The following is a 16601-nucleotide window of genomic DNA, read 5'->3' on the forward strand; positions in this document are numbered from 1 at the left end:
CAGACTGAAAGAGGAGAATATTCCCAGGGCCAGGTTGGTTTTTGCTCTGCCGTGCAGCCCCACGGGTTTTATTGCCAAACTGCAGCAGGGAAGAGGCTCTGTGTGTTCCTTTCCTTTCCTTGTTGTTCCCGTGGCATTTCTGTGTTTCTGTCTCAGAATGAGCTGTGCAGGAGTCAGAGCCAGTGCTGTAGCAGGAATTGTGCTGTGCCTGACAGCAGCAACCAGGGATTCCCTGCAGGAAAATGCACATTTCTTGTGTGGAGCCCTTTGTTCCCCTCACCTGTGCAGAGGCCTGAGTGGCTGGAAGGATAAGGGTGTTACTTTCAGTAATAATAACAATAATAATAATAATAACAGTCATCACACTGGCACTGGAGTGGTTGCCAAGCAGCTGGGAGGCTGCATGGCAAAGTCAGAGGATTCCTGAGACCTTGGTGCTCCCTCAGGATAATGTGGATTTTTTATCCAGGCTTTGGGGAAGGGCTTGGACAGGCAGGTGGATTCTCTGCTGCACCAAAGCTTTTCTTGTTTTCCTTTTTTCCCTGTTGAAGGCAGCGTTGTGCTCTCAGGCTCCAGGCACCGTCTCCCTGTCTCTCGCTGAGCCCCTTCTGTCCCATCATTTTAATCTCATTTGCTTGCAAACCCCACCCCCCCTGCCTTGGACCCTGCTCTGCAGCTTTGGGCTTTGCTGAGCTTCTGCCCCTTTTGTGGTGAACGTGCTGCTCCTTGAACCCTGAGCCATTTTAATTTACAAGATTAAATAAACCTTTGATTCTTATGTTTTCTGTATTTATGACCTAATTTTTTTTATCTATTTCTCTCTCTCTTTCTCTCTCTTTCTCTCTCTCTTTTTCTTTCTTTTATTCTTCCTCTCTTCCTTTCTTTCCCTCCCCTCTCCCTTTTCCCCCAATTCCTTTCCTATGTCTGTCATCCATGGTCACCTTGGATCTCACGGGGAACATCCACGCTTGCCACATGCACCAAATTTGTTTTTAAAACAACCATATTCCCCCCTCCTGGGAACCATTGTCTGGCACCTGCAGCGACCTTGGGAAGTCCATCAACGTCGTCCTCCTTTGTCTCATTGCTTCTTTCTGCAGTGACTCTGCTTTTGCTCTGTTAGAAACTTTAAAAAAAAAAAAAAAAAAGAGTCAAATAAAGCAATATTTGCTTGGGAAGGCCTGGGTTCCCACCAAGGTGTGAAAGGAGATAACTTTGCTTCAGAGGACTGTGTCAGTTCAGAGGGAAAAAAAAAAAAAGAAACACAGAACACTTAAAAAATGTTTAATTTGAAAGAGTCAGTATTTTGTAACAAGGAAAAAAGGTTTAAGCCAAGTTTTTTCTCTTTAACTTTTTTTTTGTTGTAATGAATTTGCCCTTTTAAATGGATGTAAAGAAAGATTTTTTTTTGTGTTGTTTGCTTGCTGTTCTCATCAAAGGAAGGTGCAATGTTGAAAGCCTTTAAGATCCTGCTTTTTACTGATTTCTCTGCACATCTGGTGCTGATCTTGTGCAGGAGGAGGCCCCATCCACAAACCCAAGCCCACAGACTGTAAAAAGAAAGAGAAGATTTGCCAGAGACCATCCTGCTGATTGCCCAGATGTCTCTGGGGGCTTTTGCATGTGGATTCAAATGTCTGGAAGGTTTTCCTGCCGTGCTGCTCTGACCATAAACATCTGCTGGGATCACACAGGGGGCACTGCTGCTTTTCCTTCTTCTCCTCCTTGTCCCTCCCAGGTGTGCAGATTGCTCCTGGCCCACGGTGGAGCTGGGCACAGCCCACGGACACACACATTGCCAGGGCTTCTCTAACCCCCCTGGATTTCCACTGCTGTGTTAGCACACAGTTCCCTTTCCTTGCTGTTCTAACAGAAAATCCTAGCTTGGCTCGAGTTAGCTGAGCAGCAGAGTTGTTGTTACTGATCTTTAATAATCCTCCTGGTTAACTGAGCGTGTGACAGGATTCATCCATGGGCTGAACTGCTGGGTATAAATCTTGGGTATCAAATCCTGGGAACTGCCTTGAACATGATTTTTGCATTGCTTCTTTGAAAAAAAAAAAGAATCACAAAAAACCTGACACAACAACCTCAATGAATTTTTTGTGATAGGAGATCCACTGGGATAGGAAATTCATCCCCCCCTGATGCTCTCCTAAAATCAAGGTTCTCTCCCTTGAATTGTCTGTCCAGAATGTCTCAAACCCTCTCAGCTGGGTGGGGTTCATCTTCCTGACAGAATTCCCACAGGGACAAACAAAATCCTGCCCTCACTCGTGTCTGACTCTGCCTTTCCTGCTCTGCTGTGTTGGTTCAGAGCTCGTTCTTTAGGAGTTGGGAACTTCTCTGTCTGGGTTGTAAATGCAAACTTGGGGCAGGTGTCACACACAAAAGCCTGTGGGTTTCTTTGTTTTTTTACAAACCCCCCTCATTTCCAGTGTTGTAGAGTGTAGACACTTTGTTAGAGCTTTGGAGTTTGCTGAAGCGCAGCAAAATAATCCTGATACTAAAAAATGGTGTGACTTCCCCTCTAACTGGATTAATTGAGCTCATTGTAGATCCGGGATCAGCTTTTTGTGGGGTTCCCCTTATCCACAGGGGGATGTCCCTGCCTGAGGCTGAGATGTTTCTCACCAAAACCACAGTCATTCGAATGATCTCTGTAACTTTGCGTGCTTGGTGTGGAGAGAGAGCAGCACCTGTGGGGAGGGGGTTCTGTCCCAGGAGAGGGGTTCAGGCCAGGGGAGGATTCTCTGTGCCACAGCCCTGGCAAGCAGCTGGGACGTCCTTCATGTGGCTGAAATGAATCCCAAACTCCACAGCAACCAGGAGCCCAGCCAGCATGGAATACAGGCAGAAAGTGCTTCTTTCTTTCTCTTGGTTAAAATAAGGAGCATGACTGGGGCTTTTAGCACTAATTTGTGCAGATTTGTAACACAGATCTGCAGAGATTTGTATCAGAGATCTGTCAGGCCCTTGAGGTCTCATGCTCAGGGTCTCAGACCTTGATGTGAGTAAAATGACACTTAAATAGAGTTTTTAGAAAAGCCAGCTCAGAGAAGAGGCAGAGATTCAGGTCTGGAGGCAGAAGATGTTCAAACACTGGGATTTTCATGCCACAGGCACCTGCAGCTCCTGTCTGTGTGTGAAGGGCTGCAGAGCCTTGCAGGATTCCCACAGTTTGTTGAAGTCTCTCCACATTCCCAGAGCTGTTTCTCGGAGCACTGCTTGGCTGTGTTCATGGGCAGGAAGGTTTGGGAATGTCCTGCTCCACCAGGAGCAGCTGCAGGTGTCTGCACCTCCGAGGTTCTGGGGGATAAAAAGAAGGTTTTATCTAAAAGGTTTTATAACCAGCTCCTCCTGACTCTTGGAGCTGCTGGGGTGGGGTGGGCAGTAGGGACAGGGGTGTGATTTACTCCAGGAAAGAGGATTTTGGTGTCACTCTGTGTTCAGCCTGGAGAGGAGAAGCTTTGGGGTGACCTAAGTGCCCCTTGCAGGAGCTGAAGGAGCTGGCAGGAAAAGGGGAGAAGGATTATTTCCAAGGGATGGAGGGACAGGAAAGGGGGAACGGTTTCAAACTGCCAGAGGGCAGGGTTAATGGGATCTTGGGAAAGAATTCTTCCTTGTGAAGGTGCAGAGGGGCTGGGCTGGAAAACCCAGAGCAGCCGTGGCTGCCCCTGGGTCCCTGGAAGTACCCAAGGCCAGGTTGGACGGAGCTCGGAGCAGCCTGGGACAGTGGAAGGTGCCCCTGGACATGGCAGGGGGTGGGATGGATGGGATTTAAGGGCCCTTCCACCCCAGACCATTCTGGGGTTTCACGATCCCCTGACATTCCCAGGGAGACAGCAGAGCCCGAAGGAGCGGAGCTCTGAGGCCACAATGCACAGGAATTCAGGGCAGCTCTGGGAAATCCCCATTCCCTGCCCCAGGCCAGCTCCCCAGGCTGCTGTGAGCTCACTCCCCAGGGGTGGGATGTGGATTTGTGTCCCGGGCAGAGCTGGGCAGGCTGGCAGGGCAGGGTCCTTGTCCCCAGGGTGAGCTGGGCAGTGCCTGAGGGAGCAGCCCTGTGAAAGCTCCTGCAAAGGGAGCTCCCACCTGGGAGCTGTTGGCACCCACTGGGAACAGAGAGCTGTTCTGGGGTGCTCAGAGTGGATTTTTGCTGGTTTGGCCCTTCTTTCTTTTGCCAAATCCTGTAGGACCTTTGAAATGCCCAGAGTCCCACCTGCTTCTCTCCATCCTTTCTGTCTCTTTGCCTGTGCCTGGACACTGTGTAGCTGAGACCCCTCTAGGAGGACACGGCTGAGCTCTCTCTGACAGGGCAGTTTTTGTACAGAAATTAAAACTGCTGGGTGGTTTTCCTGTGCACTGTAAAATGAGGGGGATTAGAAAAGCCAGTCTCGCAGGAAGCTCATTTTCTTTTGGAAAACATAATTTGTAATTAATAAATTCTTCACTTCTTTAGAATTAAGGACTCCAGAAGTTTTTTAGTGGTTTGTGTTTCCTTATTTAACCGGTGGAAATGTTATTCCTCTTAGTCCTGAGAATGGCAAAAGGGGATTAATGGAAGGGTTGGATGTGGATCAGGTCAGAAATGTCCAACATCAATTTATTACATTTACTTCATACACACAGTGTGAGCAGCTGCTCACAGCCCATTTATTTATACATTTCTTTTGTACACAGAGTTGTTTTAGGCCCCAGCAAACCCTTTAGGGATGTCTAAATATTAGTTTCATTAAATACAACATAAATCCACCTACAGGATGGAGGCAATGGTTCTAGAAAGTATTTGGAGATCAATTTAATTTAATCAGATGGGACAGTCTGTGAAAAGAATAATCTCCACTATGGTTCCTGCATTCTGTAGGAGCAGCAAAATTCCTTTACAAGGAAAAAGAAAGGCAGCACCAAGAGCCTCCCAAGTCCACGGGGTCGTGGAGGATTTTTGTATTATGTTTCCTTACTGCCAGTCCCTGGAAGGTTTGGAATATCAATCCATGCCATGAATGAGGATTTATGAAACCACAACTAATGGAAAAGGTTCGAAAGTTCCTGCAAATTGCAGGGCTCCCTTCCAAGGGCTCCTTCTAGGCTCTGCAGCCTAGAAACCCAAATTGCAGGCAATTACCTTGGCCCAGTTTCCTTGTCTGAGGTGTGAAATCTCAGCATAGCACAAGAACGGGGACATTCCTCTGCAGGCCTGCCCTGGTTCCCCCACCTCCATCCTCCTCCTCCCGGGGCAGAGGAGCAGGGCAGGGCTGGAGGGGAGAGCAAGGCGGGAGGTTGGTACCTGCCCAGGGCTCTCCTTGGGGCTCTGGGGGGAGCACAGGGGTCTGTGCCTGTCAGAGCAGGAATCTGGGGGGGTGACAGCTCCTGGTGGGGGGAGAGGAGGCAAAGAGCAGCACTCTGGTGTGAGTGGAATTTTCCAGAAGGGGAATATTCCAGCTCTGGAGGGAGGTCTGACCCCGGGATGCTCCCCTGGGCTCACCCTCAGGAGCTCCTGCCCACGGAGGGGGTGTGGATGGGGAGTGTGACACAGCTCCAGGAGCACCTTAATTATTGAATCATCCACCCAAGGATCCTGAACACACCCAGAGGGGGAAATCCCTGCCCTCCTCACTCCGTGCAGGCACAGAGGGTGGTGAATTCACGTCACCATGCAGCTTGCTGGGCTCTGGGACAATGTTCTGCTCACTCTGGGCTGGTGATCCCAGAGTGGCTCGGGTGCCTCACAGTGGCTTTTCTGCACTTGTCCTGCTGGAAGCTGCATTCCTTGATCCATCTCGGGGTCACAGAAGGAAACAACGCCTCTCTGCCTCCTGTTTTTAACCAACCAAATGCATGGCAGAGGCTGTGGCTCTGTCTGGAGGCCTGGGAAGGGTCTTCTCACCTGTCCAAGTGGGGGATTAAGGGGCTGTGCTGGGGGTTCTGCAGAGCAAAGAGCCCAAGGGTTTGGGGCTCCAGGGGCTGGGGTGGTGAGAGGCTGGGCAGCCACAAGCAGGTCCTGCAGAGCTGGGTCTCACCTGAGCTCCAGGGAAGGCTTTAACTCAGTTTCACCCCCTCAGGGGCTCACCAGCACTGAGCATCGCCCAGTGATTCGTATCTCACCAGGAAAAATCCTGCTGCAGAGTCTGGCCTTTGCTTCCACTGCTCCTTGGGCCAGGCCTGGGCAGTGCCAGGGCCACGCTGGACCTTCCTCTTGAGGAGGAGGAGGAGGTGGAGGGAAGCAGGAGCCCTGCCCCGTGTGCACAGCAGGGATTCTGCCGTTCGTTTCCCAGGCTTTATGCCAACAGGGATGGGAAAAGTCCCGTCAGGGCCATCCTTTCAGGCAGATTGTCTGTAGGATGAAGCACTGGTTGCTGCACAGGGCTGGTACAGAGGGTGGACTTCTAAAAAAGCAACTTAAGTGCGGCCAAATCTGAGCCCTAAAACCCCAAATTTTAACCCGAACAACTTCTCTTCTTCTCTCCCTTGGTCTCTGAAGCCAGCACTAGCCCTACCTCAGGCCTGGGCACTGCTGCCATCATTGGCATCCTCGTGGTGGTCTTCGTGGCGCTGCTGGTGGCCGTGGATGTCACCTGCTACTTCCTGAACAAGTGCGGGCTGCTCATGTGCATCGCCGTCAACCTGTGCGGCAAATCCGGCCCGGGGGCCAAGGGCAAGGACATGGAGGAGGGCAAGGCGGCCTTCTCGTGAGTACTGCCCCCAGACCCCCGCTCTGTGCCCCACTGGCAGCAAAGGAGCTGCCTCAGGGAGGGGGGTCCCTCAGCTCTGTGGGGAGGGGGCTGCCGTTCTGTTGGGGCTTGCAGGAAGGTGGTTTTGGGGTTGTTCCTCTGGGGGTTTTGTCTCGTTCCTGTTGGTAGCCATCAAATAGGTGGCCTCAGTGCTGGACATCCCAGTCACCCCAGCGCAGGACACCCCATTGCTGGACATCTCAGTTCTGGACATCCCAGTACTGGACACCCCAGTGCTGGACATCCCAGTTCTGGATGTGCCAGTTCTGGACAGCCCAGTCACACCAGTGCTGGACATCCCAGTCACCCCAGAGCTGGACATCCCAGTCACCCCAGAGCTGGAATCCCAGTCACCCCAGTTCTGGACACCCCAGTCACACCAGTGCTGGACATCCCAGTCACCCCAGAGCTGGACATCCCAGTCACCCCAGAGCTGGAATCCCAGTCACCCCAGTGCTGGACACCCCAGTCACCCCAGTGCTGCACATCCCAGTCACCACAGTCACCCCAGAGCTGGAATCCCAGTCACCCCAGTGCTGGACATTCTAGTCCCCCCAGTCACCCCAAAGCTGGACATCCCAGTCACCCCAGAGCTGGAATCCCAGTCACCCCAGAGCTGGACATCCCAGTCACCCCAGTCACTCCAGAGCTGGACATTCCAGTCACCCCAGTGCTGGACACGCCAGTCACCCCAGAGCTGGACATCCCAGTCACCCCAGAGCTGGAATCCCAGTCACCCCAGAGCTGGACATCCCAGTCACCCCAGAGCTGGAATCCCAGTCACCCCAGTGCTGGGCACCACCCGGAGCTCTGTGCTGGGTCCTGGAAGGAAGGAGGAGTGATGCCAGGAGCGCTCCCCGCCGGCCCCGTGCCCGTGTCCCGCTGTGGCCGTGTGCAGGCTGTCCTTGCAGGAGGAGCCATCACTCCCCATGCCATTCCCTCGTTGCAGGAAGGACGAGTCCAAGGAGCCCATCGTGGAGGTGCGGACGGAGGAGGAGAGGACCCCCAACCACGATGGGGGGAAGCACACGGAGCCCAACGAGACCACCCCGCTGACAGAGCCAGAGTATGTGGCCTTAGGCAGCCCTAGCACAGGGTCACTGCATTGCCCTCAGCTGCCCTAATCCCTCAGGAACACCAGTTAGGGCAGGAAGAGAGGAAGAAAGGTAAAATCTCCACGTGCCAGTGAGGAAGTGCCTCCTCTCAAGCTTCAGTGGTTGCTGTTCCCAGCACTGGAAGGGAAAGGGGAAGGAAGCAGTGTTTCCTGAAAGGCTCTGTCCCGTGTGGAGATCCAGCACTGTCCGGGCTCACTGCAAAGGATCCAGAGCAAAACCAGCCCCAGCTGGCAGCGAGCCCTGTCCCAGCAGTGCTGGCTGAGAGCCTGAACCCATGGGGAGAGATCCTCCCCAGGAGCTGGGCCCTGGATGCGGAGCCACAGCAAGGCTGAGCGTTCTGAGAGAGAGCTGAGAGCTGGACGGGGGCCTGAGTCTGCATTGGTGTGTGAGAAAGGAGTTCAGGTGTGAGGGGGGCTGTGCAGGCCTTCAGACAAGGCTGCAGCAGCAGGACAGGACGAGGAGAGGGGCTGGAGCCAGGGTCCCACGCTGGGACCGTGTTGTGTTGGTGGCAGGGGGCACAGGGCTGCAGGCTCAGGGGGCTGGCAGAGCTGCCTGGAGAGGTCAGGAGCGACAGCCTGGGAGGAGAGTTTTACCGGAGAAGAGTCTCTGCAAGCTGACAGGATCCCATTTGCCTCATCCCAAACACTCCACGTGAACAAACCATTCCTTCAGGTCACGTCCTCTTGGCTTTTTTCTCTTCCTGATGATCCTCAGCCATCCCAGCCTCGCTCCCTTTGCATGTGTGACCTCTGCACGTCTCTGCTCCTGAGTCCCTCTCCATGTCACGTGTGTGTGCTGTCCTCACTCTCCCTCTCTGCCCCCTCTCCCTGCTGTCGTTTCGGGCCTTCATTGTCTCTCTCTCTCTCTTCTCTCCCTCTCTCTTTCTCTTGTCCCCGTGTCCCCCTCGCAGGCACCCCGCCGACACCGCGGCCACCGTGGAGGACATGCTGCCTTCTGTCACCACGGGCACCACTAACTCTGACACTATCACCGAAACCTTTGCCACTGCCCAGAACAGCCCCACCAGCGAGACCACCACGCTGACCTCCAGCATTGCCCCGCCGGCCACGGCCGCTCCCGAGGCCGGTGCCGCGGGCCCCGGCCAGGCCACCCCGGCCAAAGGCGCGGCCGCCGCCTCGGCGTCGTCGCCGCCGCCCTCCTCCACCCCCACAGTGGCCCCTCTTGTTGATCTCAGCGACACCCCCAGCTCTGCTCCGGCCACCAGTAATTTATCTTCAAGTGTCCTGCCGGGGCAGGCCGTGCTCAGCCCCAGCGCCGCCGCGGCCGACGCCGCCAAAGCCGGGAACAAGCCGGCCGCCCCCAGCCCTGCCAGCCTCACGAGCCCTGCAGCTCCCTCAGAGCCCAAGCAGGAGGTGGCCAAGAGCCCCGAGAAGGAGCCTGTGCAGCCCAGCACAGTGAAGAGCCCAGCAGAGACCCCCAAGAACCCGAGCAACGTGAAGAGCGAGGCTGCCTCGGGCAGCGCCGCCAACCCCTCGCAGAACGAGGACTTTAAAATGGACGAAGGGACCTTCAAGCCACCAGACATTGACCTTGCCAAGGATGTTTTTGCAGCTCTTGGCACTGCTACTCCTCCTGCTGCCAGCGGGGCTGGTGGGCAAGCCCCCGAGCCTGCTGCTGCCGCTGCAGACAGCTCTGCCCCTGCAAAGACCGAGTACGGCCACCTTTACTCTTGTGTTGGTTGTGTGCTGTGTCCCTCGTGCCCTGGTGCTCGTGCTGTGTCCTCTGTTGGGTGTTCTCTTGACTAATCTCACTGTTCCCTTAGCCCACTAACTCACCTGAGAGCCCACGGGGCTTGGCCTGGAAGGTGCCAGGAGGAGAGCAGGAGTGGGCTGTGCCAGGGAGGCGGAGGAAAGGAAGCTGGGAATTGATCAGAGATGTGTTGTTCTTCAGGCTCTTGGGCAGCTTTGTCTGTCGTGGGTTATTCTTTCATAAGCAAGAGCAGAAATAGCCCAGTTTGGTGTAAAGAGCTCTCCTCAGAGTGCTCAGAGTCAATGAGCACAAGAGACCCCATCTCCTGCAGGTCAGAGGAGCCCCTGAGGGTCAGGCTGGGCAGCAAGCAGTGCCCCGTGCAGGGGTGACAGTACTGGAACCTCTGGAGTTGTCCCCAAGCTGGCAGGAAGGAGGCAGGGGCAGTGTGAGCCTGGCTGAGAAAGGGGCGAGCAGCCTGAGCTGGGCAGGAGAGAGAGAACAGCACCTGGGGGGCTGGGGGAGGGTCCCAGCTGTGCTGCAGATGTTGGACTCTGGCTGGGCTGCCAGTTGTCACCTCAGGGGGTGGTCACCTCCCTCAGGCTTGTGAAAATGTCTGTGACAGAATTCCTGTCTTCTGTGTTCCCCTTTCTGCAGCAGCCCGGGGATTTCAGGACTGGCTTCCTGTAGGAACACCAAAAAATGGGATTGCTGCTAAATTGTCAGGGAGTTGGGGTGCTGAAGCCAAATCCTTCTGCAGCTGCGTGAGGTTTCCTTGCGGCTCTTTTTGCACCCCTGCAGCTGAGCCCTGAGCCAGGCCAGGGCCGGAAAAGCCAAAAAAAGTTAACCTAGACCTAAATGAAGCAGGGCGGGCGAGCTGAGCTCGGCTCTCCTTAGTCCTGCGTCAGGAAATGCTGGCTTTGCTCCCCCAAAGAGATCCGTTCCCAGCCGCTCCCTCCCCGTGGCTAACTCAGCCCAGGCTGCCTTTCTGTGCCTCTAAACCCTGTCCTTGTGGTGCTTCTCCCCAGGAAAATGCCAGCAGAGGACAAAGGCGCCGTGCAGGACAGGAAGAGCCCCCCGGCAGAAGTGAAGACGGTGCCCAACGAAGCCACACAAACAAACGAGAACGAGAGCAAAGCATGATCAGCACCGGCAGAGGGGACGGCAGAAACCTTCACCCGAGCATTGAAATCACAACCCACACACCCATCTCATTCCTCTAGTGTCTGTTGCCTTTTTTTAAAACAGAAAGACAAACAAACAAACCAGAAAAAAAATGCATAAATGGGGGGCGGGAGGGAATGTCTCTTTTTTCCTTTTTTTGGTTTTTTTCTTTCTTCTTCTCTTTTTTTTTTTTTAATTTCTGTTTTTTGCTTTCTTTGAGATTTCTAGAAAGGTTCTATTCGTTGTGCACTTGCTTTTAAAAAGTAAAACATGTTAAAAACAGGGTTAAACCCGTCACCAAATCAGGGCTCAGCTGGCCCTGTGTATGTTCAAACAAGCAAACATTGCAATGCTGGTTGCAGTGTGGTTGGGAAGCTCAAAATCAAGTAGTCCTAGACACAAAAAAAAAAAAAAAAAACAACAAAAAAGACAAAAAAAAAAGAAAAGAGACCCTGTTGTTTCCTTTGTTAGTATAGCAGAGATAACCACTGTGCTGCTGGGCACAGCTGGTGCTTAAAGAACAAAGTCCACAATTTATTTTTATACTTTTCAGTCGAGTTTGAAATATGTAAAGCCTCATAAATAAGTTATCATTTCTGTTCACCTTGTATCTGGTCAGTATGCAAAGTGTCTCGAGCTCTTTGTGACTGAATCCCGCTCACCACGTTAGACCTTTATTTGGGGTTTATTATTATTATTATCTATTTTTTAGGAAGAATGCCAAAATTGCAGCTTTGGGGGATGTATTTCAATTTGCAGTATTCAGACTCTACATTTTTTTCCAATTTTGTGTTCAATTTTTCTTTTTGTTTTGGCCAACTTTGGTTCTTTCCAGTGTTTACAATTGACAGATATTTTTTTAACTTTTGTTGTGTTGAAATGGATGTGTAAAATAGCTGCCTTTTTTTTCTTTTTTTTTTCTTTTTTTTTTGTTTTGTTTTGTTTTGTTTTTTCAGTCAATCCAGTCCTGTAGACACTAGGGTAGCAGCATGCTTGCTTTGCAAAGGGAGACATTTTCAACCATGGATGTTTACAGTAGTCGTTTCCCCTTTTCTCTTTTCTTAATTATTGTTATTATTATTATTATTGTTATTATTATTATTATTATTTCTTACTGGAGTAAGAAGAAAAGCGATGCTGGGGTTTGGTTTGGGGTTTTTTTGGGGGGTGGGGGTGTTCAAACCACTTGCCACCAGTCAAGGGCTTTATCCAGCAATCCCCAAATCTGCTTGGGGTGAGGGAGTTGCTGGAGAAAATCCTTCTGTGCTTAAATTTTGTTTGAAGTCCCTCGCTGGACCTGGGCCTGACTGCATACGAGAAATATCATCTCTGCTTTTTTAGGACATTCTCCCCTTTCCTTCACGGACGCCTCCCGGAGCTCTGAGGAGCACAGGGGAGGTTGGACAGTTTGGGCTGGTCTGGGCTCAGGTGTGTGACCAAATCAATCCCTCCTGATCATGGCAGAGAATTCCAGTTGCAGAAAATCCCAATTTCAGTAAATTCCACTTTCAGCAAATTTCAGTTTCAGTAAACACCAATTTCAGAAAATATCCATTTCAGAAAATCCCAATTTCAATAAACACCAGTTTCAAAAAACACCAATTTCAGAAAACACCAATTTCAGTAAACACCAATTTCAGAAAATACCAATTTCAGAAAATTCCGATTTCAGAAAATCCCAATTTCAGTAAATACCAGTTTCACAAAACACCAATTTCAGTAAACACCAATTTCAGTAAACACCAATTTCAGAAAATACCAATTTCAGAAAATTCCAATTTCAGAAAATATCCATTTCAGAAAATACCAATTTCAGTAAACACCAATTTCAGTAAACACCAATTTCAGTAAACACCAATTTCAGAAAATTCTGATTTCAGAAGATCCCTGTTTTAGAAAACTCCATTTTCAGTAAAACCCAATTTCAGAAAATGCCATTTTCAGTAAAACCCAATTTCAATAAATCCCATGTCCTCTGACCCTAAAACTAAAGCCCAAAAGCAAAGATTTTTTTCCCCCAAAGGTGCTGGGCAGGTTCCAGACCCTTCCTGCAGGTCCAGCTCCAGCAGAGCTCCCTGGGGGTCCCTCCCTGGGACCCTCGTGCCGTGCCCTGCCCTGGTGTGTGCTGGCTCTGTGCCCTGCAGGACCCAGCCCTGGAATCAGGAGCTGGAATTGCGTGCCAGGGGCACCCCTGGGCATCCTGCAGAGCTGGGCAAGGGCTGAGGCAGCACCTGAAAAATTAAATTATGGGTGGGGGAGCTGATCAATGGGATTTATTATCAGGAATCGTGGAGCAACACTGAGATTTGGGGTGGGGGAGCTGATCAATGGGATTTATTATCAGGAATCGTGGAGCAACACTGAGATTTGGGGTGGGGGAGCTGATTCATGGGATTTGGCATCAGGAATCGTGGAGCAACACTGAGATTTCTGGGTGAAAAGGAGCTTTGAGCAGAAGGAAGGCAGAGGAGTGTAGGGAGAGACCAGCCCATTGTATAGAGATGTTCCTCCTGTTGGGGTTTTGGGTATTATTTCCTTTTTTTTTTTTAATTTTTATTTTATTTTATTTTCCCTTTAATTTTCTTTTTTTTTTTTTTTTTAATTCTACTTTAGATCTGCAAGCTTGTGCACTGTGGGTGCGTGACTATTTTAGTGTGAACCGTGTTTTTTGTCATAGTATTGAAATAATAAAAGCTTCAACATAGTTTGGATGTGGAAGGTGTAGCGCTAGTTCAGATTTGAGAAACAAAAATAAAAATAAATATTCAGGAATTAAAATAATTTAAATTTAAAACAACAACAAAAAAAAAAAAAAAAAAGAGAACAATTCTTACAAAGAGCAGAAGCCTTTAAATGAGAGAAGCGAGCCGAGGTGACTCTGGTGTTCCCAGAAGGAGGAGGGGGAGTGGAGGCTGTGTCCATGTATTCCTTGGGAATATGCACTCTGTTCCAGCGGCATCACACCGTTCCCAGCTGTGAGAAGCAATGCTCTTGTCATTTGCTGAGTGTGGGGTTTCTTGCGTTTTGTTTGCTCCGCTCCTGGGGTGCACGGGGAGGGTGGTAGGGGTGCCCGGCCTGGCAGGATTTTGGGCAGGATGGGGCCTCGCCCCCAAACCCAGCCCTCGCATGACCCGTCACAGCAGTGTCCCTGACCTCTGGGGACCTTGGTCCCGAGGATTCCTTCCTTTCCCCCAGGAAATGAATCCAGGAACGCAGCTGGGCAGCAGTGGTGCCTCCATCCCCGTGGGCGAGCACGGTTTGTCCCTTTCTGTGCCGAATTCTGGCTGGTTTTGTCACCTGCGCGTGCTGTAAGCCCCAAAGCTGAGCAGCTGGTAGGAAACACACCACCATCCCCAAAAACACGCCCAGGGACCTCCACCAGCACCTGCCAGGTGGGGGCTGGGGGAGCTGCCCCACCTGGATTGGCGTTTTTGTCCCAAAAGGGGACGAGCTCAGAGCCCAGCACCCAGTGACAGTTTTGGGGTGGCACTGCCTGGGCTTTAAGGTCCCTTGAGCTCCTCTCAGTGAGCCCTCCCTACACCTGTGCTGGGCTTCCAACAGCAAAGAATTTCAGATTCCATTTCCACCTGCCCCGAGCCCAGCCAGCTGCAGCCTCAGGGCTGTGATCTGTCTCCTCGGGGGGACCAGCCTGAGGGTGGTGGCACTGCCATGGCTGCTCTGGGGTTGGTGGCACTGCTGTGGCTCTGTGTGTCCATCCCCGGGGTTGGTGGCACTGCTGTGGCTCTGTGTGTCCATCCCCAGGGTTGGTGGCACTGCTGTGGCTCTGTGTGCCCATCCCCGAGGTTGGTGGCACTGCCATGGCTGTTCTGGGGTTGGTGGCACTGCTGTGGCTCTGTGTGCCCATCCCCAGGGTTGGTGGCACTGCTGTGGCTCTGTGTGCCCATCCCCGAGGTTGGTGGCACTGCCATGGCTGTTCTGGGGTTGGTGGCACTGCCGTGGCTCTGTGTGTCCATCCCCGGGGTTGGTGGCACTGCCGTGGCTCTGTGTGTCCATCCCCAGGGTTGGTGGCACTGCCGTGGCTCTGTGTGCCCATCCCCGGGGTTGGTGGCTCTGTGTGCCCATCCCCGGGGTTGGTGGCACTGCCGTGGCTCTGTGTGTCCATCCCCAGGGTTGGTGGCACTGCCGTGGCTCTGTGTGTCCATCCCCAGGGTTGGTGGCACTGCCGTGGCTCTGTGTGCCCATCCCCGGGGTCGGTGGCTCTGTGTGCCCATCCCCGGGGTTGGTGGCACTGCCGTGGCTCTGTGTGCCCATCCCCGGGGTCGGTGGCTCTGTGTGCCCATCCCTGGTGCTGGTGGCACTGCCGTGGCTGCTCCGGGGTCGGTGGCACTGCCGTGGTGCCCGCTGCCTGTCCCCAGTGTCACAGGAGCGCTGCCATCTCGTGCTGCACCATTCGTACAGGTGACAATAGTGCATCCCGCCCGTCAGCTTCCAGAGTGGCGTCTCCTTTTCACACTTTTCTATGGAGCCTTCAAACCCCACATCTTTCACCACCAGGCTGTTTTGATAGTTGTTCTCAGCCCCTCCATGGCCATCCTTCCCCAGCATTCCCTACTTTTGGGGGCCTTCTATCTTGTTAAAAAAAGAAAAAAACAAAAAATCTTTTTACCGAGTGAAACATCGACTCCACCTTTATCCCCATTCTCACTGGTGTAAATACTGATACTAACTGAGGATTTTGACTTTGCATTCTGTCAGAATACTGTGTTCAAATAAAAACTACAAAAAAAAAAAAAAAAAAAAAAAAAAAAAAAAAAAAAAGCTGATGCCTGCAGTCTGCCCTTCTTTAGCTGCTCTGCCAGGGCCAGTGCCTGGTCCTGAGTGGCACTAAAAGCACTTTCAAGTTTATTTCTTTGTCCCTCTATATTTATTTCCTTATTTCCTGGAGGTAGCAAGCACGAAAATGCAGTTTCACAGCTATTGGGAAGTTTTTCCCCCCCAAAACAGCACTTCTCTGCTGCCTGGCTGTGGAAAGGGTGTGTTGGGTGTAAGAGGTGACCTCTGCCCAGCCTGAACTGGGTGCCTGAACTTAATGAGGTTTGAATGGAATTAATTTCTTCAATTAATTCATTTTAAAGTCTTGATCTTTTTTCTAAATTCTAGCTAAAAAATTGACTGAATGCCCCACTTTAATTTTTTTACTCTGGGGATTATAGGGAGGGGAGGGTTGTCTTATCTTCACCAATTCCGGCTAAATAGAGTGGATTCTCACACAGAAGTTCCCATTTAGCTGCAAAAGAGCTTTTTAAGTCACTCCCCGACCACCTGATGTAAAAACCACCAGCTGCTTTCAAGTGGGGAAGCACCAGTTGGCCCAAGTCCCTGGCTGGGGTTGAAGGGGAGGAGCTGGGGTTGCCCCTGGAGATTTGGGGTTGCCCTTTCTGGGTTCAGAGACCCCTCAATCCCCCGCTCCCTTGCATCGTGCCAGCTGGGTGGGACCTGTGCCCTGCCTTTGCCTGGCTCCCTGCTGCGCCCTGGGAACCTGGAGGAGCTCAGGGCTTCCTCCCTCTCCTCCCAGAGAAGTGGAAAGGGATTTTCCTGCCCCTGGAGCTGGGGCTGTGCTCAGTGGCAAAACCACCGACAGATCCTTTGTTAGATCTTTATGTTCCTTCAGCCATTTTCTCAACCCTTAGACCTTTTAATGTCCATTTAATTTTAATTTTCCCTCGTCTCTCCCTCTGTTAAGGCCATGGCACCCGACTGGCAGTGTCACCTTGGCTGAGCGTGGCTCTTTTTCCCCCAGGCTGAATTTGGGGTAAGTCTGAGCAGGGCTGGGGGACTGGAGGGAGATTTTTGTGCTGCTTCTTTCTCTCATCCCTTCTGGAAATCATCATTATCTGGCCTTTTATCAGGTAGCAGTACG

At 51.9% G+C, this 16601-nt stretch overlaps 2 protein-coding genes across 12 annotated transcripts in view; both read left to right on the top strand.

Annotated features, from left to right (window-relative positions):
- Positions 1-11323, top strand: part of NCAM1 (neural cell adhesion molecule 1) — a 90550-nt gene extending 79227 nt beyond the window's left edge. For 4 of the 11 annotated variants that reach the window (XM_068172173.1, XM_068172174.1, XM_068172175.1 and 1 more), the window contains 4 exons: positions 6485-6692; positions 7684-7800; positions 8760-9521; positions 10585-11323. In XM_068172173.1, coding sequence (XP_068028274.1) covers positions 6485-6692; positions 7684-7800; positions 8760-9521; positions 10585-10699 — 1202 coding nt within the window. In that variant the 3' untranslated portion in view covers positions 10700-11323. Of the gene's footprint in view, positions 1-1043; positions 1403-6484; positions 6693-7683; positions 7801-8759; positions 9522-10584 lie in introns of those variants that run through there. The other 7 variants (XM_068172178.1, XM_068172183.1, XM_068172184.1 and 4 more) reach the window with 3 other exon arrangements.
- Positions 11324-13918: 2595 nt separating this feature from the next.
- LOC137462018 (uncharacterized) lies at positions 13919-15428 on the top strand. Its single transcript, XM_068171964.1, has 3 exons — positions 13919-14028; positions 14282-14592; positions 14633-15428. Exons 1-3 carry the CDS (start codon positions 13919-13921, stop codon positions 15316-15318), a joined length of 1107 nt encoding a protein of 368 aa, XP_068028065.1. The 3' UTR covers positions 15319-15428.
- The last annotated feature ends 1173 nt before the right edge of the window (positions 15429-16601 follow it).

The sequence above is a fragment of the Anomalospiza imberbis genome, chromosome 24 (genome assembly GCF_031753505.1).
Source record: "Anomalospiza imberbis isolate Cuckoo-Finch-1a 21T00152 chromosome 24, ASM3175350v1, whole genome shotgun sequence".
In the NCBI taxonomy this organism is placed as follows: Eukaryota; Metazoa; Chordata; class Aves; order Passeriformes; family Viduidae; genus Anomalospiza; species Anomalospiza imberbis.